Here is a 26,934-nt window from a genome sequence, read left to right on the forward strand (position 1 = left end):
CTTCTGTTTGGGTAGTCTCCTTTTGATATAAAACTTCAAAAGTAACTGTCAATATTATACCAATTATGTCTTTATTTCTAGCTCCCAGGCACAGTTCCTGGGACACAGGAGGCATTTAATAAATGTTTGTTGAATAAATATACCAATCTTGAATTTTATGGCACTGTTCATTCAAGGCATTCGAAGCACATACAAAGGCCAAGTTGCGTAAGTTTTTTTTAAGTCCCATCGAGAACACGGATCCACATTCAGTCCTTCGCACTTTTACATGTGTAGGCTACAAGGCTTAAAATGTTATCTCGGTGGCAGAACGAAACACAGATTAGAGGAGGGTGGGAAGGAGGTCAGTCAGTTGCTGCCTGCAGTATTTCCAGCAAGAGACGATGGTGGTTTAAACTCAGGCAGTGATGTGAGCACATTCCAGTGCTCCCTCTGCAGAGCACAGTGACTGCCTCTGGGCACTACAGTATGCTCAGGGGCTGGTGGCATATGCTGCATCAAGGAAAAAAGATGAAAAAAGACAGGAATAGGAGGTAACTCAAGGTTTTCCCTGTCCCTGCTCAGTATAAGGAATCTAAGCACCTAATTCCATGAAGTGTGTGAGTTGTAAGCTGGGTACTTCTGACTGGTAGTCTGGTGAGATGACTAGGACCAGTTAAAAATATTTTAAAGCCAGGCACGATGTTTCACACCAGTAATTCCAGCACTTGGGAGGTGGAAGCAAGAGGACTGCAAGTATGAAGCCAGCCTGGGCTACCAGTGAAACCATGTATCAAAAGCCCAGAATTAATAAATAATCAATAGATAAATACCTTAAATTTTTCAAAACAAATTCATCGAATAGGACAACTATACTACCTGGCTTTCCCCAGGGTATTATTTTAGCTATAGAAACATTTTTTAAAGTTCCCATAGACAACACAAAATGTTACAAATGAAAGCAAAACTAAAAGCCATTATCAACTCTGAGAATAAAATTTCTTTTTAATTGTAGAGCTGAGGATTGAACTATGGGCTGCATCCTCCTTCTACCACTGAGCTACACTCCCAGCACTTAAAATTGTATCTTAATTCCAGGTCTGGATTGTTCCTCTAATATTTATAAACTAAATTTTCAAAGTTTAGCAGTTTAAAGCCTAAAAGTCTAAGGGTGCACCACTATGCATAGGGACACCATATTTGAAATGAATTAATTTGGACCGATGACATTTATTTGCCTAAGGTCTTGCATTGTCTCTAAAACAGACCACCTTACTTCTCCGGGTGACAGACAAACTAAAGCCTAGAATTTGCTTTTCCTAGCCCATCCTTTCGAATGGACATTTTGCAACTTTTTTTCTTATTTTAAACTATTTGAGAAAACTCTGCCCAATTATCTGTTCTATATTCTTCAAGTTCTCCAATGTGCATTCGCTTGTTCAAATGCCGTATTTGTCAAGCAGGATATATGAACAGTCTAAAAGCTCCCTGAGTTGCACAACTCTAATTAGTTGGCATATTACCCAGAGAAGACCAGTGGCAGAGACTGACACCATCCAGAGAGGAGTTTGCAGCAGGGGAACCTGCCCTCCTCTAGGCACCGCAAGGTGCCAGAGACCTCATGCTGCTCCACCTTATACACACTCTCGCTCTCTTGGCTCCTCTCAAGCCAAGCATTACATCCTACCACCACTTCTTTATTAATTATGCTGGCTTTCAGGTAATTCAATTACCTGCACTCCTGGAACTGTTGTTTGGTGGGGAACTGAACCTAAATAGAGACTACACTCAGCTCGTTTGGCTAGGCTTGGCAAAACACAGTTCTGCTCTTCCCTGCCTCATCCCCCAAGTTCTGAATTTCTTGTTGTCGTGGTGACCTGGCAACCATGTTCTGAGCTTTCCTGCAATTATCTGCACAACTTGGGTCAAAACTCTTTGATTTCAGTTGATTCAGCACTCTGGGGCCAAGAATTACTTGTTCAAGGGACTTTATAGGTATCATTACTATACCATTTTCTTGAGATAAAATAAGAAACAGGTAACTACCACATGACTTCTGGTTGAATGATTATAATTATAATTCTGAGTTCTATACAATCTTGTTTCCTCTCTCACACTGCATTTCTAGGAGGAAAAAAACCAACAGAATGCTCCATTTTCCATTGATCATATCACAACAACTCCATTCTGAATAGCCATCGGGTGTCACAGTGTTACCCAACCAAAGCTATTAAAGTTGATTGATGAGAAAAGGGCTAACTGAAAATTACAAGAATGACAGGCACAGCTCCTTCTGCTGCCGTGCTAGGCAGCCAGAGAGCAACACTGCTATTAAAAGAGCTTCAGGAATCTGATTTGTCTTATCATCCATTAATTTTTTAAAACCTTAGCATTTTTAAACATTTATCTGAAGAAAATAACTGTGAAGAATTGTTTAGAAGGAGCAAGCCCTGGTTACACCATGGAACTTCAAATGGACAAGATTTTCCAGGGTACAGAAACTGAGGGTTTGATGAAGTAACTACCCAGTTGCTTTACAACTTAATGTTTAAGATTTAGCATATCTTCTTTGCTAAATATCAGAAGCCAATAATTATTCTTTATAATAATGCAATGGTGAGGCCAATAAACTGAAGAGTTGCCAAAAAGCAATTCAAAACAAAGAAGCATTACTCTGTAGTTACTACTTAAAACTCTAAGTCTCTAGTCTCATGTTCCTCTTAAAACAAAACTCGATTAACCACCTTTTAATCATTTAAATCTTGAGTTAAGCCCTTGCTATAGTTTGGATCTGAAATGTCTCCAAAGGCCCATTCAAGGCTTAGCTGCCTGCCAGCTTGGCGCTATCAGGAGTGGTGGAACCTTAAGAGCTAGAGCCTAGTGGTAGGTCTTTAAGTCACTGGTGGCATGCCTTTGATGAGACTGTGGGATCCTGGCCCCTTCTTTCTCTCTTTTGCTTCCCAGCCAAGAGGTGAGTGGTTTTGCTCAACCACACACTCCTGCCATGACATGCTTTGCCATAAGCCCAAAGCAGTAAGTCCAACCAATCGTGACCTGGAACCTCTAAAACTTTTCTCTCTATAAATTGAATATATCAGATTATTTGTTTTTTGGGTTGTTTGGGTTTTTTTTTTTTTTTTAATGGACTGGGATTTTGCACTCAGGGGCTTGGTGCTTGCAAAGCAAGCACTCTTATCACTTGAGCCACACCTCCAGTCTTTTTTGTTCTGGTTATTTTGGAGACTGGGTCTTGTGAACTATTTGCCTGGGCTAGCTTTTGAGCCACAATCCTCCCAAGTGGCTAGTTACAGGTATGAGACACCAGTGCCTGGATGAGATAATTATTATAGTGATAGAAAGCTGACTAACACAGCCCTCTACCAAATATGAGGTAGTTATTAGGAAATGTACAGAGATATGGCATTTCACCTCTTTGGAATAAAAATATTATCCATTTATATCCTTACAAATTTTCTGATTCTAACAACTAAGAAATTTCTTCTCTTGCCGGGCGCGGTGGCGCGCGCCTGTAGTCCTAGCTACTCGGGAGGCTGAGGCAGGAGGATCGCTTGAGTCCAGGAGTTCTGGGCTGCAGTGCACTATGCTGATCAGGTGTCCGCACTAAGTTCGGCATCAATATGGTGACCTCCCAGGAGCGGGGGACCACCAGGTTGCCTAAGGAGGGGTGAACCGGCCCAGGTCGGAAATTTCTTCTCTTGGGATGGGCTAATGTATAATTTACTAACAAGTCAAAAAATAGGGACTGAACTCTGTTATTCCTCTGTCTTATTCTCCCATTAGAGACAAACCACAATCTGACCTGATATGAGGAGCATGGTTTCAGAATGGGTCTGTTTTGATATGGAGTGATCTTAATCCACGGGGTATTTATGAGGGCTCCAGGATACATCCTATCTAGGGACTGATCCCAAGGTTCCAGACCCTCAAATCCTCCTAAAGACACTCTAATCTTCTGTGCATCAGAAAGGCCTTGTCTGGATAAGGAAAGACTTTGATAGACTTGACGCTTTTTCTGCTTACATGCTATACTCATCATAAGCCTCATCACTATATAGAGGTGAAATACATCAGGGAATTCTGCTCAACATAAAATTTCTACTATCTTATAGCAAATTCAGTACTTTACTGATTTACCTTTAGAAGAAATAGATCTGCTTTTATGACAACAAGAACTAAAGGCAAAAGATTAAATATATTTGCTAATCAGTCAAGAAAAACATTAAAACATATACTGTGTACAAGAGAGCCATGGTTTGAAGTTTTGCTTAAAAGTAAGTTAAACAAAGAATTACTGTTTGAAATATAGTATTTGAATATTAACCACAAATATTTTACTTATACAACTCCCTCTTACCTTTTTTTCTTTTTCCTTTAGAGAGACAAAAGACTACATCAAGACTATGATCAGCCGGGTGGCTGGTGGCTCACGCCTATAATCCTCGCTACTCAGGAGAGAGAGATCAGAAGGATCACGGTTTCAAGTCAGCCTGGGCAAACAGTTTGTGAGATCCTCCTATCTCAAAAAACCCTTCGCAAAAATAGGGCTGGTGGAGTGGCTCAAGGTGAAGGCCCTGAGTTCAAGCCCCAGTACCACAAAAAAAAAAAAAAGACTATGATTATTTCCTAATTATGTCATTATTTCAAAATATACATCAGTATTTACTTTTTTTCCATCCATCCACTTCACATTCCCTAAATTAAGACTGCTCATGCTTACTGACATTACTCAGTATTTATAAAGTCTCAGACTAAATAATTCTTTCTTCTTTAAACATTTTGTTTGTTGAGAATCTCGGCATTCAATTTTTGCAGCATTCAAAAGTTATCTGACTTCTTCCTCTAATTGAAAATATTTTCATAAACCCCTCATTTCCACATTATATACTTAACATACTCCATAAATAAGCAAAATATATACTTAATGAAGTATATGTATATTTATATATATACTTAATAAAATATGTATTTTAAAAATCCTCCAAATGAAATAATAGCTCTACCAATGTTAGATGAGAAGTCAGTATTCATCCTCAAGAGGAAAATCTTACCTTACAAAGATGAACTTGAATTTTGACAAAATTTTGTAAAAGAAGGATATTATACATTTTGACATTGGTAATTTTATTTATACACAACAAATCTATTTTACTACCATTAAAAGTCTTAAACAATTTATCCGAGATCATGTGATAAGTTAATGCCTGATCTAGGACAAATATTCTGGTTTGGTAATTCTCAATGCCACCTAAATATTCTAAATCTTGAACTTCTGATGGTCTCAAGACATTTTAAACCACCCATGGTCTCAGTCCTAGTTCTAATTATCAAATACCTAACTATCATACAGAACACCATGCTTAAAAAGAAAGAAATCAAGTGGAAAGCATGTTTATGGAGAAGGACAAGGGAAAACTATCCCCCAAAATACATTCATGGACTATTTGATAAAGTCAGGCTAGAACAGCCCAAGATGATAGTAAACAAACGTCATGCTCTAAAACTGAATTTTGCAGATACTTTTCAGCATGATTTTTCTATGTTTCACTTTTCACCGTCAGCTGTGAGCTGTTTCCAAGTGTGAAATCGCCTAACAGAGGAAGCAAAGCTGTCAATTGACATCTGGGAGCGTGGAGATTGGGCTGCAATGAAAAGCATTTTGGACTTCTTCAATTTACACACATATTCACCTATAAATTCTCAAGTCTGAACAGTATACAATGAGAAATATCAGTGTAAATTTCAAGCATTTAAAATTAAAGGCTCATTTGAGGTAGAAAATAAAAGTGAAGGACATACTGATAGGATCCTATCAACTTGTTTAAGATTAGAATGGAAACATAAGTGATTATATTAGCATAATAACTAACATAAATAATTCTACTCACTTGTGTTAGATTGCATGTTGAACTTTCAACTACTGTCTTTTGTATTATATATGGGTAATAATGTAAGTTCTATTTCTAGCTGCTTTTTATGATGACAGTCAAGACTGCTAAGAAAAAATACTAGGAGAAAAAGAAAGCATTAAATACTGTTTTAACACCCTATTTTAATTTTTCTTTATACTTAAAATACTATAACAAAAATTTATTCCAGATTATGAAATGATAAAGCATATAAAATCCTTTGGCTAAAAACTTGGGGTGTGTGAGTATCTGTCTGTCTGTCTGTGTGTGTCCAAATACAAATAAAATCAGAATAATTAAAAGAAAAAGAGCTCTGGAGAAGAATAACCAGTCTATCCTGGTTTTTGTTCTATAATGTCTCATAGTGAAAAACAAGAAGAATCTATCTAACCATCTCCTAATACAGTATCTATGAGTCTCCTACTATGGGAACTAGACAGTGTTATATTTACATCATCATGCAATGCACTCTACTCCTACTTTGTGGACCATTTCTTTGCTTTTTCTCTTCCTGAACTCCATTCTGTGTGTATGTGGTATGAAAGGAACCCATTTACCATGAATGATGTTTATTTAAAATAAAACCTTGCTAGAGAATCATCCTAGATAATCTAAGGACACAAAGTGAACCTAAAAGGAATGGTTTCTACTTTGAAATTGGGGCTGGGTTTGATCAGTGAATTCGTATTCTCAAGACCCTCTTGATGGGTTTGCAGCTGCAGCCATTTATGTGCTGGCTTTTTCACAGATGTAGACAGAGAAAGCTCCATGGTTTTTGTCTTTCTCTTGTTGGATTTGTTTTCTTTAATATTAAAAAAAGGGCAACTTTTTAAAAAAGTTCTTGGTTCTGTTGTAGAAACTTGTAAATATAGGACTTCTTTAGTAATATATATAGCTGAAATAACTATGAATTTTTAAAATCCAAGATCACAAAGTTGGCAGAAACTATTCTTAAATAACAGAAGGTGATCATTTGCATTTCAAAATTTATCTATCTTGCTTTTCCCCTCAATTAGACCAAAACATGTTGATTCACAGGTTTCTGTGTATGTTTTTTCTGTTTTAAACTTATTTATAGAGCAGAATAATGGCCCCCCTGCTAGCTTGGCATTTGTTCAAGTTGCTGTCCATGTAAATCGAATCTGTTACTGGAAAATTTTCTCAAAATATAAAGGCATATCATCCACAAGATGAAAAGATATACTGCTGATATTATAAAGTACAGGGCAGGTGGATATTGTTTTTAGGACAAATATGGGATAAGGATTCCCAGGAGGGATGAGTGGTAGGGTAAAAGCTCCATGCTATTTAAACAGAAGTGAACCCTTCTCATCATGATCTTGGGACAACTTTACTTTCTAATCAAACATGAGCTGCTTAACATACTTTTGGGTTACTTGCACAATAATAGGAAGGTTAGAGTTGGGAAGTGGGAGAAGGGGGAGAACAGAATTGCTTCAGCTGCAGCATTTCTAAAGGTAGACCAAAAAAGGGTTAAAACACTCTTAACTACTGATTTGTAATTTTTAAACACTGAAAATGTGGCATATTATTATTGCTCTCACCTTTGAGGAGAAACACTACTTAAAAGTTTTTATCAGTTCCATTGCTACTCAGTCCTAAGAAAAGCAGTAATTTACACATTTTTGCTCCAATTCTCTTAGTAGCAGGAGCAAGAGGAGGGAGCACAAAGGCTAAACTGAGCCCTCTGGTTCTCTAGGTTTAAGATCATCTACATTACAACATTACCATTACTTTCTTATGAAAGCCATTACTGGGTTTGTTTCACCTTGTTGCTAAGGCTGATATGCTAAAGGACTACAGAAACTTTCCATATTGTTCAATGTACACCACAATGCTACACTTGTGCAACTGACAAAGCTTGAAAGTACAATTCTTTTATGCAAATAATTACAACAAATTCCCTTTTCAGACAATGGGTTTTGTTGTTGTTGTTTTGCTTTGGTTTTGGGTTTTCTTAAATGCTAGTGAAGGACAACCTGGAAGAGGACAGGGGGAAAAAAAAAAAAAAAAATCCATTAGTGGTACACTGCCACCTGCTGGTGAATGGTAAGAACTGAGATTTCTGGGGAAAGGATTAAAAATTAGGACTTAGAAATTTGTATTAAATTCAGTATTTCAGTACATGAAACTGAATACATGTATCTGTTGATGAACGGAATGTGGTTTTGTCCCATGTGTATTACAGTTCTTAGGGCCAAGGTGCTACAGATATTAAAGTAAATAAAATTGTGCTTGAGACTAAAGAAAAATAATGTACTAGCATGCCAAAATAACACCTTACAGATAGTTTTCAATAGGAAAGTACCAATAAAAACAGGAACTAAGAAGTCGGTTTATAAACATTAGTGCTTCATAAATGGTTTTTTTCTGCAGTTTACTCTCTACTTCACTTCAGCATGTAATAGGCCTCACTCAAAAGAACTCAACCATAAAACCTCCAAATTCATTATAATTAACAAATACATTTATGTACATTGGCACCTAAAATGCTATTTCTTGACAAATTTAAAAGTGGGGAAATCTATAAACCTAACAATCAGTTAACTATAATAATAAAGTGATTTTGCTACAAAACTTTTTGCTATCCCATTAACTACATCACACCAGCAGTTTCAAAAAAAAAATAGCATCATGTTATCTATTTGAGAAAAATGAAAAATGCAAGTGTGCTCTGATGCTGTCTCTAGGAAGAAATAAAATCAAACAGTCCTAGTTTGGGGGAATAAGGAGGAAAGAAAAGAGTTTGGCAGTTCTAGTTCCCAAATGGTTATTTTCAGTAAAGTTTTAGGATATTTCCTTTGTAGATTGAACACCTTTGCTATTCCTCAATATATAAGTAATTCTTAACAGTGAGGATTATAACTAAAAATATAAAGCTCTTTCAGTCCTAATTATAATCATTTCCTGTTATGCAGTGCTAAATAAGGTTAGCATCAGTACACTGGTTAGTAAGCATCACATACTGTATTACCACCAAGCAGAAGCAGATCATGTTAACATAATCAGCTGGAAACTCCTTTGAAGGCCAGTAGGATGATAAGGGAACAACTCTGGTCATCCCAAGAGGCTAAGCGCTATGCAAAAAGTGAACAAATTTTGGATGTAAATGTAGTCCCCTCCGCACTGGTGACAGAGAGAATAACTCAAATCCATGCATATGCTGAAGCTACCCAAAATTGTCAACAAAGGACCTAACATCCACAGAAATAATCTTGAATTTTAAAAAATAAAGATCAATACAGTAAGGGCAAGAGAAAACTACTGTGCCAAATATTTAGTTAAATGGTATATTTTAAAACAAGAAGGGCTGGTGGAGTGGCTCAAGTGGTAGAGCACCTGCCTAGCAAGCACAAGGCCCTCAGTTCAAGCCCCAGTACCAACAACAACAAAAATAAAACATGCTTCCTAAATTTTCTCAAATACAGAACTTTTTAAAACGTGTTCTAAAATGCCAGGTTGGTTTATCATTAAATCACAATGTATTTTAAAAATCCACATCTTAATAAAAATCATCAACGTAAAGAAGTACAGAATATTTAAAGGTCCTTCTAAACACTAAGTTAAGACATTTTAAAGAATTCACTAGGTTTTCAGAGATATATAAATACTTTAAATAAGAACAACAAAGATTAATATATACCTGTGGATTTACATAATAATTTTATTCCCCAATATTCTTTTTTGAAGGGTTGAAGAGATACCCAGGTCCAACACATATGCGAACTTACTAGTAGAAATATAACTTGTATAAAGAAATGAGAGCTGCTGAACCACTTTTTCAAGTGAAACATTTTAGGAGATTGCTCTAACCTGGGGCACAGTACATTCTCTCTATGGCATCGCTGTCACAGGAATCTTCAACCTCACTCCACCTGCTAAAATACGTTAGCTGAATGTGTCCTAAAAACAAAACGACAGGAGAAATCAAAACATTTTTCTCTTCCATTTTCTGCAGAAGTGAACTGTAATTACTCCTTTTGTAGCTAAAAACAGTATCATTAAGAATAATGGCATCATTAAGTACTAGAAGCTATTACTGGGGGTGAATTTGCTGCACTGATAATGAAGCTCTAGACAGGAAATGAAGATACTAATTACAAGATAAAACGCCTACTCAGTTAATTGGAAGCAACAGCGAATAAAAAGAAATGCATTTGCAAAAGTTCCTGACCTCTATCATTCAATAAGATGTTGTTTGGGTTCAAATCGCGGCACACAATTCCCTCTCTATGTAAAGCATCAAGGGCTACCACCATTTCAGCTGCCCATCTTTGAATGCAGCCCTCTGGGATGTAAAACCTGGAGCTTAGTGCTAATTTCTTATCAAGATCCTCAAAAATCTGATGAATTTCCTTGTCTCCTGCTAGTGATAACCCACTTTCTCCCATAGTCTGAGAGTCTCTCTGGAATAAAGAAGTTGGTTCCTCTTTAGTCAAGTCATCGGTTTGATCTGTAAACAGCAACACTTCTTCTGTGTTTAAAGTGTCTATGTTTGTATTATATTCATTAGCACCTGACAGCGGATTAGAAATACAGAATAAGCTTTCTTCTGGGACGTTTGCCCCAAGTTCTTGAAACTTGGGATCTGAGCTGTGTAACAAAGCTGTGTCTCCTGAACTTCTATGATCAACAGCTGCTACGAACAACCCCCTCAGATCCTCCTGTGCGTAATGTTTCTCAGTTACACCATAGGATTTGGGCCTAGAGGGATCACTCAGTTCCTCTGTGCCTTTTTCTTCTTGGGCTTGGCGTTTTTCAGTACTAAGCCTGAGACATAACACATCTGGGGCTTCCAACAGTTTACTCTCTAGTCTGCCCACATTGCTCTGTGAAAACTTAGTAGGTCCCACTGCTAAAGCTTCTTTTGTTGGCTCCAATTCACCAGGTAGATTTACAAGAAGATCAGGTCTTCCTTCATCAGAACCACTGACATCATCAAAAGCAGCATCTTTAAATGAAATGACTGGCACTGAGTCATCTGGTCCCCTGCTAATGGTGTCCTGAGCTTTAAACTCTACCTTGCTTTTACTGGTATTAAAACTCCTGGAAGTGCTGTCTCTGTCTGAAAGGGTCAAGAATGGTTTCAAAGGTTCTGATTTTAGACTATACAATTTTTCTCCAAAATCAAGCCCCAGAAGTTCACTTGTGCTATCCTTACTATCTATCCTAAAGAATTCCATGGGGCTGTTTTTTGATCTACTGAGGGAATCGGATGTTCTTGGAGAACAAACTACTTCTGGGTCCTCATCCAAAGGGAAAAACTTCAGCTCGTGAGCTCTCAGCTGTGTGCTGGGGCTGTCACTATCAGCAGCAAAGGGAGCTGAGATGCTCTGAACAGCTATGGCATCAACACCACTCCCTTCAGTCCTCATGAAAGACTCCTCATTCAAAGACCCGGGTTCAATCTTTTCTTGCCCATATTCATTGCATAATGTTAAATAACTAGTAGTGCATTCTTCTTCTGAACTTGAACCAGAATCTGGCCACTTAGGAGAGCTGTCTTGCCCATCACCTTCCTGGCTGCTGTCATCTTGGGAACTTGGGGTAAGACTGGTCTTCAAAGGCAGAGCTCCAAGCACGCTGCCTCCATCGCTTCCCCTGGACTCAAAGCTGCTTCCGTCCCGAGGACTAGAAGTTGGCTGTTGTAGGTAAACTTCACTGGGTGTGGATTTTTTCATTTCCTTGATGTCAAAGCTCTCTTCAGGACTTCTGTTTAGAAACTTACTGATATATGACCAGAGCTTGCCACCTATGAACGAGTATAACAACAACAAAAAATTAAATCCCCAAATTGGTAGTTAGTTAAGTCACTAGAAAAGAAAGTATTCTAAAAATCAATCAAAAACAAGTCAATGACACTAATACCAAACATGCTTAAAACAAGCATGTTTAATAAAACATGAAGTTATTTTTCAATTTTGTTACTGCTAACTGGTGAGTATGGTTTCATGTCGATTATTTTTAAAATAACAATGTATTTTTTCCTCTATGGTTCCAATTTTAATATATATGCTGCCAAAGTGAGCACCAGAAGCATACTTTGTGAAAAATTAAGAATAATGTGTTAAAATAAATTCCCATACTCAGATGAAGAAAGTAATTCTTTCAGAGCATTTTTATGTCATATTAAGCATGATATACCAAGAGTAGCTAAATTTAAGAAAAACAGTCATTGACAGTCAATTGCCTATACAAAGTCAACAGCAGCATACAAAAAATTTCACATTTCATTTCAAGGAATTCAATGAGCTCTTAAAGCACCTTCCCTTGTGCCTAACATAGAATAAACGCTCAATACGGGATAGCTCTCTTTTTGGCAGTGATCTTATATTGATAACAGGGGTACTGATATAACTTTCCCTCTCATTTTTCTTAGCTAATGCTTTCTGCCCTCTTTACACGGTATAATCAGTGTTTCACATTTCCCTGTATTCAAACTAACATTTAAGGACACATATATGGATTTCAAACTCACAAAAGGAGCTATGCACTGATTTCCATAATCTTTAGTCTTTTTCAATAATAATTACATTCTTATCACAAAAACCTATATTGTGGCACTCTAACAATAATGCACAAACCTGAAGCTGAGACTTTTATGCAATCCAAATAAAATGACATTTGCAGTTTTCAATTCTCTAAAAGAAATGACTACTTTAAGGAAAGGACCAAGTCTTTTTCATCTTTTTATGCCTACTGTCTTCACGGTGTACAAACATGACAGGAATCCAGCCAATGCTTGTTACATCAGATGATGATACACCGGAGTGATATGTACCATCGCAAAGCAGACAGTATCTGCATATGGAAAGTTCCAGTCATCAGCAAAAAATAGTGCCTAATAAAAAAGCTCTAAAAGTTCTAAAAAAGAAAAGGCTTCATTCACTGTTAAGCCAATTCCATCTGAATGAGCTACTGAAATCTAAAACTCAATGTACTTAAATTATTTTTATCCCCCAAAATCACTTCTTTCTGACTTCAAAGTCACTCAGGCACAAAAGATTTAGGCCAAACTTGCAAGCTTTTCTCTCTCTTCTCTTACATTTGACAAGTTTTCAAGTCTTATAGGAGCTACATATAATATTTCTCCCAGGCATTCTTTTAATTCCTTTAGTCACTCTGTGCTGCTTGGGATAATGCTATAGCCACCACTGGTTCCTACTTGAACCACTGTATTCTACTAACTGTTGCCCAATGAACCTTCCATTCTAGCACAGTTCTCATCATGCCACTTCTTCATTTAAGAAGTCAAATCCCCTCCTCCTACTGAATCATGCTCCAACTCCATCTGGGCTTTAAACCCCTTGGTAAAACAGCATCAACTTACAATTGAGTCTTCTCCCCCTACTCACTACATAATTCATTTGAGTTGATCTCCACCCCATAGAACACAGACTGGGCTTTTTCTCATACTACACTTAACACTTGGAATTTTTTCCTACTTATTTCTCCAATACCTGCTTGTCAAGATCCTATCCTTCCTTGAAGGTCCTTTGGAATTTGTTCTTTTTTACTTCTTTGTACCCCTTCACTGGATATAATTGATATCTTCTCTGAATCCTCTATATCACTTCAGCCCTCTTATGATATGTAAAATAATATATTTGATATTTATGTTACTTTTATGCTTCTATCTCCTTTATCAGACAATAAGATCTTAAAAATTGCAAGCAGAAGATTCTACATAGGACTGGAGGTGTGGCTCAAGAGGTAGAGTGCCTGCTTTGCAAGCTCAAAGCCCTGAGTTCAAACCCCAGTCCAACCAAAAAAAAAAGATTCTACATAGCATGAAAAATAGGTATCAAGTATTTATTAGAAAAGATGACATCTTTACAAACTTTTTCAAAAATGAAAAGGGTCTGCAAGTACTAATTTTATTATTGGGTGGCCTTACTTTCTTCCTATTTTATTACTAATATATGATTTTACTACAAAACCTTCAGAAATACAAAAAAGGAAAACAGAAAGAAAAGCCCAAAACCAACATCACCCATATTCTCACTGCCTAGTGATAAGCACTATCAAACCACTGCTACATTTATTTCCAGGTTTTTACTCACAACTAACATCATATCATAAATATTTTCTCATTTTTCTTTTTTTTCCTTTTGGTGATACTAGGTTCCAACTCAGGGTCTCCCATTTCCTAGACAGGTGCTCTTCCACTTGAGCCACATCCTCAGCCCTTTTTTGCTTTAATTATTGTTCAGGTAGGATTGTGATCTTTTTGCCCAGGACCAGCCTCTGACTCATCCTCCTACCTCTGCCTCCCCTGCAGGTAGGATTACAAATGTGATCCAATACCCTGGATTTGTTTGTTGAGACTGGGGGATGGGGGTGGGGGGTCTCACTTTTTATCTAGGCTGGCCTCAAAAAGCAGTCTTCTCATCTCTGATTCCCAAGTAACACAGATTATAGGCATGAGTCACCACACCAGGCCCTACATTTTCAAATTTTTATGAGAAAATGAGTTTGAATGGCTATATAGAATATCCATTTGATAAATACTGTAATGTATTTAAATATTTCTCTGTTATTGGACATTTAAGTTGTTCCTAGTCTTTTCTTTTTATAATTTTTTATTGTTGTGATGGGGTACATTGTGGCATTTACTAAAGTTCTTATAACATATCAAATATATCATACTTGAATTCCCTCTCTCCACTATTCTCCTTCATCCCCTCTTTTCCCCATTCCCAGTCTTTTGCTATTAGAATTTAAATAATAAACATCTGTGAATATTTTCCAGCTCTGACTATTTCATCAGAACAGAGTCCCAGAAATGAAAATACCAAATCAGGACGCATGATTACTTTTAATACTTTTGCTGTGTGCTATTAAACTGCTTTACCAGAATCCAGGCCTATAAGCTCCATCTTCACAGCAACATGCCATATGAGATGGTAGCTTGCAAGTTTATCAATTTCATTAATTCAACACAGCATCCTATTTAATGCCCACTATTAGATAAAATTATGAAATGTGATTATGGAGTTTCTTTGCAAAATTTGTTCCCTATCTGCACAAGTACTCTAACATGAATTATAAAAACTGTACTATCAAGAGGGAAAAAAAACTGCTTTTGCTCTTCTCCAATTCTCTGCAGGGCGCCCAGTTAAATTTAATGCTCAATATGGAGTTGCGAAAACTCCAAATTTTGGTCACACTGCATCCTTTTTTTCAATTACAAAACCATGAAAACCACATAAGCTACAAGAACACATTATTCCCATTACTTTTTCTCACCTACAAAAGCTGGATGAGTTTTTACTTTCTGCAGAGTTAAGACCATGCCTAACAAACTTACGTAAGTATCAACAATATTATTATAACATAATGAAACTAACCTAAGAACTATTATTGCTAAATAGAAATAGAAAATACACAAAATACTTATTATTTTAAGACTTTAAGAATATAAAAAGATACTTTTCTAGGTCCTTTTGAAGCATACAAACTGCAGTTACTGAACCACCTTAAGCTATAAAAAATAGAAATTCCTAAGGTTTAATTAAAACTCTTTGTCTCTTGTCATATTAATTTATTGGTTTTGTACAAGATTGCACAATAACTGTGTTAATTTGCTTGACCAGAATTAGAACTTAAATTTAATATGTATAAAATATTACTACAGCTATGATTTTTTAAAAAAATCATCTTTTGACCCAGCAGTTCTATTTCAAGGCATCTGTCCTATAAATGACTCTGAAACACAAAATGAAAATTTTAAAAAGGCACAAAAATATATACATATACTTACCAGAAACAGTTTAGATATCAATTTAATAGAAGAGTAGTCAAATCATGGTAAACCTGCAAAACCATTTTGTATCTATACAAAACAATTGTGCAAATCCAGTGCCTACCATGAGCCAAGTACTTTACAAGAACTGTACACATACCGATATTAAATCTTCACATCAACTCTAGAAGGCACCCAAATATTACTGTCCCTGTTTTACAGGTGAGGCACAGAAATGTTAAGTACATTGTCCAAGGCCACACAACTAGTAATGGCAAGCTAGAATTTGCACTAATGGCGTGGTTCACAGTAAACATTACAAAACACTGCCTCACTTAATATAGACCTGCATAAAGTCATAAAGTCAAGTAACCACAGTACATTGCTAGAATGGAGAAAAAAAAGGTAAAGACAATATTAAGACCCAATTACATATTTAAAAACAGATGTGAAGAGAATGTATGTTTCTACATACGAAACTTGGAAAATACACAATAAACTACTTACTAAGAGTAACTATTTCTGGGGAGTAGGACTGAGTACTAACATGACTAGGGAGGAAGAATTTTTTACTTTTCCTTTATACGCTTCGATATAGTTTGAATTTATTTGCCTATAGATTACTTTTATAACTTTTTAAAAGCTGGTTAGTAAGAGGAGGTTCATTTCACCTTTGGTCCCTAAGTAACTTGGAGAGAAATTCTTTATCACTCCACCTCTACTTGCTACGCTCACATGCAAGCAGTCTATCATCTTTGTCTTAATCTGATCTTACATCTTTCCTCTACCTGACTCAGTATTCAACAATAATACACTGCGTACCTCCCATATACCAAGCATTCTGCTGATTGTTGGGAAATACATGAAGAATATTACATAATTCCTAATTTTAGAATCTTAAATAAAAACAAATTTTATTTCCCCATCTTTCTCCTTCAACAAGAATTGTAATAAGATATTTACTTATAAGTAATAATAAGACCTCTCTTGTCAGTTATTACCACTTCTCAACACTGAGTATTAATAAGCATCTCAAACTACGTGTCCAAAACAGAATCTCTGACTTTTCCTTCTAAATCTTCTCCTCCCACAACTTAGTACATGAAAACCCCATTCTTTCAATTATTTGAGCCAAAAACTTTTAAGTCATGCAAGGCTAAATAATGTCAATTCTACCTTCAAGATACATTCAGACATTAATAACCATTCCTCACCACCAATACTTCTAACACTGCTATAGTTTAAGTGTGTCTCCCAAAGGGTCAAATGTTGGAAACTTGGGCCCCAGTGTGGAGATGCTAAGAGGTGAAAGGACCTTGTGTAGTGGGAAGTCATCTAAGCATGCCCTGGGAAGGGATTAATGTAGTTCTCACAGCACTCCAGGCCTTCTTTTGATTTCTGTCTTGCAATGTGATCTTTTCCTCTCAAACACACTCCCACTACTGTGATGCCATTCACCATGAGATTCTTACCAGAACTAAGCAGATTCTGGCACCATGACCTTGAACCTCTGGAGCCATAGGCTAAAGAAATCTTTCCTTTATCAAGTACTTACCCTAAGGTATTTTGTTAGAGTAACAGAAAATGGAGTAATACAACTTGTCCAAGCCATCATCGTTTTCACCTGGATTGCTGCACAACTTCCAATGTGGTCTCTCTGCTTTGAGCTTTGGCCGCCTATCTTCTGTTCACAAAGTAGTCAAGAGTAACCCCTATATTGTCACTCATTTGTCCAGCACTCCTAATAACTTCCTATTTCATTCAGAATAACAGTCAAGTTCTTAAAGCAGCCTATGAGACCAAATAGGATATGACTGCCTGCTTCTTCCTTCTCTAAGCCCACTTCTGCCACTCTTCCCAGAATACTCCAGCCACATTCATATAACATACTAAGTACACACTTGTCTCTGGGCTTATGAACTTGTCTCTGGGCTTATGTACTTGTCTCTCTCTTGCCAAGACAGTCTTTCCTCATATATCCACACTGTCCCACACTTTCCTTCAGATCTCTGATTTAATGTCCTTTTCTCAATATGTATCTACTCTATCAGAACAACTTTCTCTGCTCCTTTCATTTCTTTCCCTCTTCATTTTGCTCCAAAGCACTTATCTCCATCTGATGTATATTAACTTATGCATTTGCTTATTCTCCATTCCACTTCTAAAATACCATGTAAACTCTGTGAGGGGAAAGTTTTCTGTTTTCTTCACTACCATATTAGAACTATGCCTATGTCCCAGTAAGCACTCATAAATTTCTAACTGAGCAGATTAAAAAATGACTGGGTAAGGTGATGCATGCCTGCCATCCCAGCTACATGGGAAGCATAAATAGCAGCCTGTGAAAAAAAACATAGCACTTTACTAAAAAAATAACTAAAGCAAAAAGAGTTGGAATCATGGTTCAAGTGACAGGGTGCAAGTGTGAAACCCTGAGTTCAAACGTCAGTACCGCCCGGGGGTGGAGGGGGACCTAACATAAATCATAAACAGTTTTGTAAGCAATAGGAAGTTAAAGCTGCAAATTATAAATATCCAAGCATTTGATTTGTATTACAGAGAAAATAACTGTTCAAAAATTACCTTTCCAGTAACAGCTATTAACACATATGAAAGATGCTTTTTTAAAAATAATCTGTGCACAAAATCCTAATCGATGGAGATGCCACAGAAAAATACCACTGATGTATAAAATATAATACACTGCTTACCATCCAGCTCACTCCATTGCTCAAGCCAAATCTGACAAATTACTGTAAGTTCTTTCCCCTCCCCATCTCAAATCCATCACAGGTCCCACAGACACTGCCTTAAGACATCTCCACCAGGACTCTGGAAGCCATGCCATCTAGTCTTTTGCCTAGACACCTATATTAACCTTTTCACTGCTCTACTCTTGGCTTCCTACAACCACCTCCCATGCAACAGCCAGAATGACCTTTTTAAAATGTAAAGCAGATCCCATCACTGCTTATGATGTCAACTGGTTTCCCAATGCACTAGTATAAAAGCCAAAGTCCTTACCATTCTGTACAAGGATCCTGCTGGCTCCTCCAGTAGCATCCTATACCACAGTTGCCCTTATCTGCTACGCTTTAACCAATGGTCTCCTGACTTGTTCATCAAGTATTCCATGTTTGTTTTCACATTGGTCCCTACACCTGGCTCTACACTCAAATGACTGTGTCTTTTGCCACTCAGAACTCCTCTTAAAAGGACAGGTTCAGCTAGGCACTGGTGGCTCACATCTGAAATCCTACCTGCTTAGGGGTCTAGATCAGAAGGATCACCATTTGAGGCCAGTCCAAGCAAAAAAAAATAGTGAGAACCCATCTCAACAAAAGAGGGCTCCTTGACCACTCAATCTACAAGTAGTTACCCTGGTGTTATCTATTAGCTCTTCCTGTCTTAAAGGTCAGTTTACTTTAAAGATCAGTATTAGGATCTAATACTTTTTTGTTTGACCTACCTACTCAATAAATCTATTGAACAGTAAATTCCTATTTTCACTATAATATACCATCTTTGTACTATAAACCTTTTAAAAATTAAACAGACATCTGAAAGAAACAGTCAAAAGATATTCCTGACAATAATGCAGGACAAAGCATATGACCATGTGACTATTCAATGGCAGGTATGATCAATAATAAAAAGAAAGAAACTTGGAAATATGATCTAAAAGTGTGGAAAATTTGAAAATTCATGTATTTATGACTTTCAAGACATTATAAAATTGGTCTATAGTATTAAAGCAATATCTCTTGAAATGTCAGCTCTAAGGGGTATAAGGGAAGGTGAGAAGATGGCTGCAGAAAGACTAAAGCATGATCTGGAAAAGGAAGAGGAAGAAAAAGATAGAGCTACAAATGACAAAGGTAAGCTAAGATTGAAAATTTGCCACAGATAATCTCTAACATGAATAATCCACACTGGGTAATAGAATATTGACTATAATTACATTCATCCTACTGACCTTGTTCTAAATTATTATGGATTATTACTACGCAAGTTATTTTGTTCCACACCAGAGGTGGCTGTATTTCGCTATCAGATGACATGACCTCTAATTCAATAATGTCTGTAATGCACTGGTATCCTCAGATAAAAGCTGTCTATAATGTATGAACAAAGGTGAATTAGTTATCCAATTCACACACACAATTAACTCTCTTAATACCTGTGAGACCATGGAGCCCCTTCTGAATTTCCTATTAAATACTGCATATGGAGGTCTTCCCTCCATCTGTAGTTATCTTGTGCTGTACTTCATAATAAACAATATTAATAGTTTATTGCCCCCATCAAAAATCTTGCATTCGTTATCATAAGAGACCTCATTTCAGAAAGCAATGACTCTTTTTCCTGGGACAATGTATCACATTCAGATGTTATACCTATTAGTACAGCACAGTAGTTCTTTCCTCTCAGTAAAATAAAAATAATAATGCCTCCATCAAATATAGAAAAGAATTATTTTTGCTATTTTAAGAACACCTCCAAAGCAATTATGTATTAAGTAAATATATATGTATAGGTATGCTTTATTTAGCCATTTTAAATAAAACTCAGTTGTTAACAGGCAAAATCCAATCAAAACATAGTATTTTTTGCCACCTGTTCCTTCTACTAAGAGCTGAAATTTCATAAATAGTTTGAGGCAGAACCCTGTGCCTCTGCTTTGTAGCCATATGTGATGCCAATAGCTGTATTCATAAAAACTCAGATCAGAATAATTCAGTAATGTCAAATGTTAAGCAAACACCCTTGTCTTCTATGAAAAGGAGGTAATTAATTAATTCTTCAGGGGATGCTTTTCATTTTAGTCATCTAACATAAATGTATCTTTTCAGCAGAGACCAGAGAACAAAATAAAATCCCTAAAATAAAATCTAGCTCTCTCAGCATGTATTCACATTAAAGTTCTCATTATATTAGATAAATTCTATGGGAAAGTACATTAGGAATGGTCCTATAGTTCAAATGTTATCTGCCATTCACCTGGGTTTTCCTTTTCCCTTCTAACTCAAAGTAGGGAGGTAGAGCAGAGAAATGAGGCAACAGCTTCTCATGTGTGTCTCACATATTTTATGTGCTCATGAAGTGACAGAAGCTAAGAAGGACATTACAGAAACTGGAAAGTATAACAGTTGACATTCTTTACTCCATAAACAATCTAAACTACAAACCGACCTTCCACATGCTGCAACACAAGAAATACCGACTCCTCAGAGATGATGTACTTGTGCAGACACACCATGTTGGGCACACAGCGGGGGATGATGGTCTTTCTGTTCCTGCTGTATTCACTGCTTTTCCTTAGACCCTGACAGAGAACAAAAAGGTCAGTTGTACCCTCAGTTGCCTTTGGAGCCTGCTGTGCTCTGTGTTTATCAACCAAACTAATCTATCCGAGTTACTCCAGGCTTCAGAGAAACCACTCATCTGCTGCTCTATGCCCCTCAGTCCCTGGAGGCTCTGCTGATGGCATCTGGCGTGAATCCAGAGAACGGAAGATGCCACAAAGCTGCCATTAAAATCAATTACGTGGGTCAGTGTTTTTATTAGAGATGCTCTCAAACTAAGTCATCAGGATGACACACAGTTATTTCTCTACGACCTTTTAAGTTTTATTTTACTTATGCACATCTTTAAAGCAGGAGATGTTGTGTGATCAATTCGAATTCCTGAGACACAAAAGATATTTCTAGATTAAAACAGCAACTTTTAAATTCTATTCCAATATAGTACAAAGATTATTATAGTCTTCTCCAAAAGAACAACATATGTGCTTTCTGGTGTCATACCCTGCTTTTACAAACTGGGGAAATGTCAACGATAAAGTATATTCATAAGAAGAAATGTGTTTCAGTATGTGTCAATGTGACCTATTGCCATGCCTTCTCAGCAAAAGAAGTAGTATCAGAAAAAGAAATATAAGTCAATTCACCTTCTGGATGCTATGGAAATGCCTAAATTATGGTATTTTCAGAATATGTATTATCATAATCCATTCTAAAAACAATTTCAAAATGATGAGCTTTTTCTCATCTTATTCATTTAATTATGAATTAAAACTGAATTTAGATCACAAAGAGAGCCAGGGATGTAGATAACACTTTCTCAAATACCTGTAACAAAATTTTAGTTTTTAAGAATCAAAAGTGAGATTAGGTGTGATCTTTACAAATTATTCAAAATTTGCCTAGGATGTTTTTAAACTATACACTACACATTTAAACAACACAAAATTATTCTTCAATTTATCCAAATTAGTTCTTCTGTATCCTGTAACATAAAACTCATGGAAAAATAGAAAAAATAAATACAAATTGCCACAAACATAAAAGAACATCCGAATATCCATGCAAAAATATTAAATATCTTTTCTTTCAAAGGCATAATTTGAAAGTAAATTTCTAAATTCACTAAACATACAAATTCTACTTACTTTTAAAATGAATGTCTGTTCTGTCCTTGTGTCCATTACAAGTAAAACCTACATAAAAGATGAGTAATAATTTAACCATAATACAGTAAAACATTAACTCTTAACTTTTAGAAACTAAGAATGTGGGGGGATAGAACTGACTCTCCACAAATTATTAATTTGTGAATAGATTTTTAAAGTCCTTAATCAAAGATTTAAAGTGGTCTTATAAAAAAGATTTTATTATATAATATTTCCCTTTTAAAAAAATACCATAGTTTACAAACGTTATTGTTTCCTAAATATGTTTCTTAAAAGTAAAGGAAACAATTCAGACAAAGAATTTTTCCTCGTGAAACATATATGATGAAGAGGAAGTAGTAAAAACAAATTGTTCAACTCTCAACTTTTTTCCTAAAACCTCTTACACAGAAACCAGCTATAATGTGATTTCAGTAACAGGTTCTAGCTGCCACCCTAGGTATTCTTTTGGTACTGATTTCCCATCTGACCTGCCCTTAACTCCTCTCTCTACCATCAGCAAATCCTGCCAGCTCTATCCTCAAAATCTGAACTCATCTCATTAACATCCACTATTACCATGATCCAAGAGGGACCAACTCTTACCTAGCTGGTAACAATGGCCTCCCAACTTATCTCCCTACTTCCTTCCTTCTGTGCTGCCCCGTGATCAATTTTTAAAATAGCAGGCAATGTGTTCTTTTCAAAGTGTAAGTTAGATCGTGTCCCGCCACTCATCTCACTGAGAGAAAAGGCCCAACTCCATAAAATGATCTCAAGACCCTTCATGATCTTACACAGTGTTCCCCAACATGGCCATCCTACCCACCATTCTTGATGGCCAGAAGGAGAGAAAAAAGGTACGAAATTGTCCTACCAGATTAATTTATTATTTCTGCACACTATGGTAAAGATTGGAAAATTTTTTCTATAAAAGGCTAGAATGTAAAGATTTTAGGCTGTGCAGGCCTAGGTGGTCTCTGTTGCTGTCACTGTCACACAAAGGCAGCCACAGCCCCATACTGGTTCTTGGATAGGGGGCAAGAATTTACATCACAGAAGTCAGCAAACTTCCATGAGGCTTTTTCCCCCTCTAGAGAGCTGACTGTCAAGTAATTATCAGCCCACCACTAGGAAAAGATGGACAGTGGTGGATGTCTGAAGAAAAGGAAAAAAAAAAATGTTCACATGGTAAGAACAATCAGGAAAGTTGTGGTGGGAAGCCAGTTTAAGAAGATGGCATATCCCATTTTAGACCTGATGAATTTGAAGAAATAGTGACAACTTCATCTTTGACCTCTCTTCTGAGTGTCTAACCTAGACTATTACCACAGGTACCTTCTAATAGTACCTCTTCCTGATCCCAAAGTCCTGCACTCACCAAAACAATACAATGACCTTGTTCTGAACTGAATATCACCACTCTCTATGCAAGCTCCCTAACCCAAGAGCTCCCAAAGTCACTCTGAACTCTCCAATCTCTTACCTTCAGAACCACTAACCAGATCTAGCCAATGCCATTTCTTGAGCACTTCCCTTAACCATCCACTACTCTTTCATGTTTTAATTATTTACTATGTACTATGTGTTAACCATGTCAATCCTTTCAACAACCCAATGAGATACTTTTACCATTCCTAGTTGACATATTGATGACACTGTAACTTCATGGGTAGATAGTAATAGTTATCTAGCATTTGTAAGGATTTCACTGAGATAAAATTAGAAAAGTACAGCCAATGGTTATTAATGCTATCACTATTATTGCTACTTTTTTCTTAAATGTTCCCCCAGTCACTTATAAACAAGTATTCATCATTCTATACTCAGTTCAAATCTCTTTCTCTCTCTCTCTCTCAATAACACTGACAAATTTCTTCCTTTGTTCTCCCATTTTATCCAGTAGTAACTTCTGTTATGGCATCTCTAACTCTTGTTTGGCTTTATTTATTCATCTGTCTAGCTCCCAACCAGACTTTGAGCTCTTTATGGGCACATGGGTAGAATAATGGCTCCCAAAGATGCTCATATCCTATCTCCAGAATTTGCTAATAGGTCATATTATAGCAAAAAGACTTTGCAGATTTAACTGAGGGACAGACTTTAAAACAGAAAGGTTATCTTGGATTGTCTGGGTGGGTTTTATTGAATCACATGAAGGTGTTAAACAGAGAATGGTCTGTTTCCTGCCACAAGAAATGGAAAGCACAGAAATGGTGTGGAAAATCAGAGAGAATCGAGTCTGAGAGACACACGGTTGCTGGCTGTGAGAGTAGAGACCCATACACAAGAAGCATCTAAAAGCTCACAGCAAGCCTGAGAAGAACAGGAAACTTCTAGTAGCAAAGAACAGCCTTTAGCTGACAGTTGGCAAGGAAACAGAGTTCAGTCCTATAACTAGAAAGAACAGAATTCAGTGACAACTTGAATGAGCTTGGGAGCAGATTCTTCTCCAGAGGCGCTAGTAAGGAAAGCAGCATTGTCAGCAATTGGATTTTAGCACAATGGGACCTGTGTCACATCTCTGACCTACAAAACATTAAGTTAATAAATTTGGTTGCTTTGGGCTGCTAAATTTATGGTAACTTGTTATGACAGCAATAAAACAGAAATGGCATTTCTTTTATCACATAATACATTGTCTGATAGAGTAAATGTTCATAAACATATGGTTAGTGAATCCAAGTCTAAAAGTCTGAAAGTTAGATACCAATATGAGAATGGAGCTTAGAAAATAAGTCAGGACTAAAGATTTATATTTGAACATTCTCCATAAAAATATAAAGCTGAAAACATGAGAATGTACCCTAATGGAATGCTTCCTTTATAACAGGCACTTTGCTATTTTAAAAAATAAATAAATTTACTTATTTAAAGAATTAAATCACGCAATACTCTCAACAAATCAAATAGGAAGGTATTTTTATTGACCAATTTTAGATGAGAACATAAAACTATTAATTTACCCTTAACAAAGCTAAGAAATGGCAGAAATGAAATTTAAACCTAGGCTGTCTGGCTCCCAAGTTCTTACCCTTTAACTACTAAGCTGTGCTACACATAAACAGTACAACATACTTCTCAAGTCTGAACTCTGAAAGTTCTATACACTTGAATATTATGAGTAGACAAAGCAACAACAAGAGTAGTAAGAAAAGTACAAACAAACCCAGGAAAATATATTGGTTCAGACGTAAGAGAAAGAGAATACATACTTAAGAGGTAATTATTAGTCCAAAAAACAAAGAGATGCATGAAGAATGAGAAATTAGAAATAGCCACTGGGTAAGGTGGTGAGGAAGACATCAGTACCATATTATGCCGTGAGCTACTGTAGAAAGAAGCCAAGCTGTCCTGGACTAACTAATGGGGGGGTGAAAAGAAAACAGGGAGACACCTATAAATCTTTTAATTGTGAAGTAAGTAAGAAGTATGAAAAAACACTAACATGAAAGTGAGGGGGAAGCATCAAACAAAGGTTTGGACTTTGATTATTTTCATATAGGAAAGACTTACTCCCTCTCCTTCTTGGCCTTTTGAGCTCTATTTATCACAAATCTTGAACCCCCAAGGCACAGAAGTACATTCATAGAATTTGAACCTTGAAAGTTAAATTAACATATCATGGGTGCAAATGGAGGTACCACAATAGTCCCTTTAAAAAAAAATGGAGGGCTCAATGAGTATGAGTATCTGTTGACACTTAGTATTCCCTAAGTCTCATTTGCTTTTACATCAATTTGTGACTCTTTTAAGTCACTCACTGGGAAACCAACCATGTTTAAGTAAGACACATCTATATGAAATAGAAAGTATCTTACTAGGTGAAAGGTATGAAAGCCACACAATTAAAGGAAAGCACTTCTGTTTCCCACCAGAAGCTGCTTATAACTGACTGAACAGAATATTCCTACAAATCAGTGATCTCTCCTTACTGGTCTTACTTAGCCATGAAGCATGAAGCAGATCAGATTTTTTTAAAAAGGCCAAATTAAGATGGATAAACATGGCTGGGAAGTGCTGCATTGTTTACATTTACTTTCTTTTCCTACCAAGTTTGTTTGCAACTAGACAATGTTCACATTGAGGCAATAAACACAAGAACATATGTGATTTTTTTTAAATGTGCCCTTTGACTGTCAATTTCTCCCAAACAGGTGCTGGCTAAATGATTATAAATTGGCCTCTGGATACACCTCTTCAACTGAGCTGTACAGGGCTGGTGATAATATAATTAGACCTAAAAACATCAGGCTGGTGAATGCTTTCCATCTGTTTGGCAATAATGTTTAGTTAACAGTAGTCTTTAAAGGAAGCACCTTCAACTTCAGTTCTTAGTTATTTATAGAGCTATTCTTAACACACCAACACTCCAGCTAACAAGAGCTTTAGCCACTTGGAAATTATTAGCCATACGGCTGTATACAAAGAGAAACGACTACATTTAACATCTGTATCTTTCCAAATTTACATGCTTCAACCTCATTTAAAGTCATTTCTTAATGAACAGTGTGATGGCGCTGCATTAGTATTATAGTTGCATGCACAAAGATTATAAGGAGCCAAACATTTTTTTAATGCCAACAGTAGGCCAATCTGTAATGAAGCTGTCAGCATAAAGGACAAAATAATAGCTTCTTTAACCCTCAAACAGAATTTGTTCATTTGTAGACTAGAATACATCAATTTAAAAACTGCTCATGGGTTTGCTCACCTTTGTAAAGACAAAAATCTAATTTGTACTAATTTGATACAATTGTCTTTCCAATAAAAGGCTCCTAAAACCATCTTTTATTTCACGATAAAACAAG

General features: G+C 36.5%; 1 protein-coding gene across 16 annotated transcripts in view; it reads right to left on the minus strand.

Annotated features, from left to right (window-relative positions):
• Nucleotides 1-26,934, minus strand: part of Rps6kc1 (ribosomal protein S6 kinase C1) — a 162,801-nt gene that overhangs the window by 16,799 nt on the left and 119,068 nt on the right. For 15 of the 16 annotated variants that reach the window (XM_074048356.1, XM_020185998.2, XM_074048351.1 and 12 more), the window contains 4 exons: nucleotides 22,124-22,171; nucleotides 20,866-20,998; nucleotides 10,102-11,679; nucleotides 9,741-9,830 (listed from right to left, as the gene is read on the minus strand). In XM_074048356.1, the coding sequence (XP_073904457.1) occupies nucleotides 9,741-9,830; nucleotides 10,102-11,679; nucleotides 20,866-20,998; nucleotides 22,124-22,171 (1,849 nt within the window). The remainder of the gene's footprint in view (nucleotides 1-9,740; nucleotides 9,831-10,101; nucleotides 11,680-20,865; nucleotides 20,999-22,123; nucleotides 22,172-26,934) is intronic. The other variant, XM_074048359.1, reaches the window with a different exon arrangement.

The sequence above is a fragment of the Castor canadensis genome, chromosome 11 (genome assembly GCF_047511655.1).
Source record: "Castor canadensis chromosome 11, mCasCan1.hap1v2, whole genome shotgun sequence".
NCBI lineage: Eukaryota > Metazoa > Chordata > Mammalia > Rodentia > Castoridae > Castor > Castor canadensis.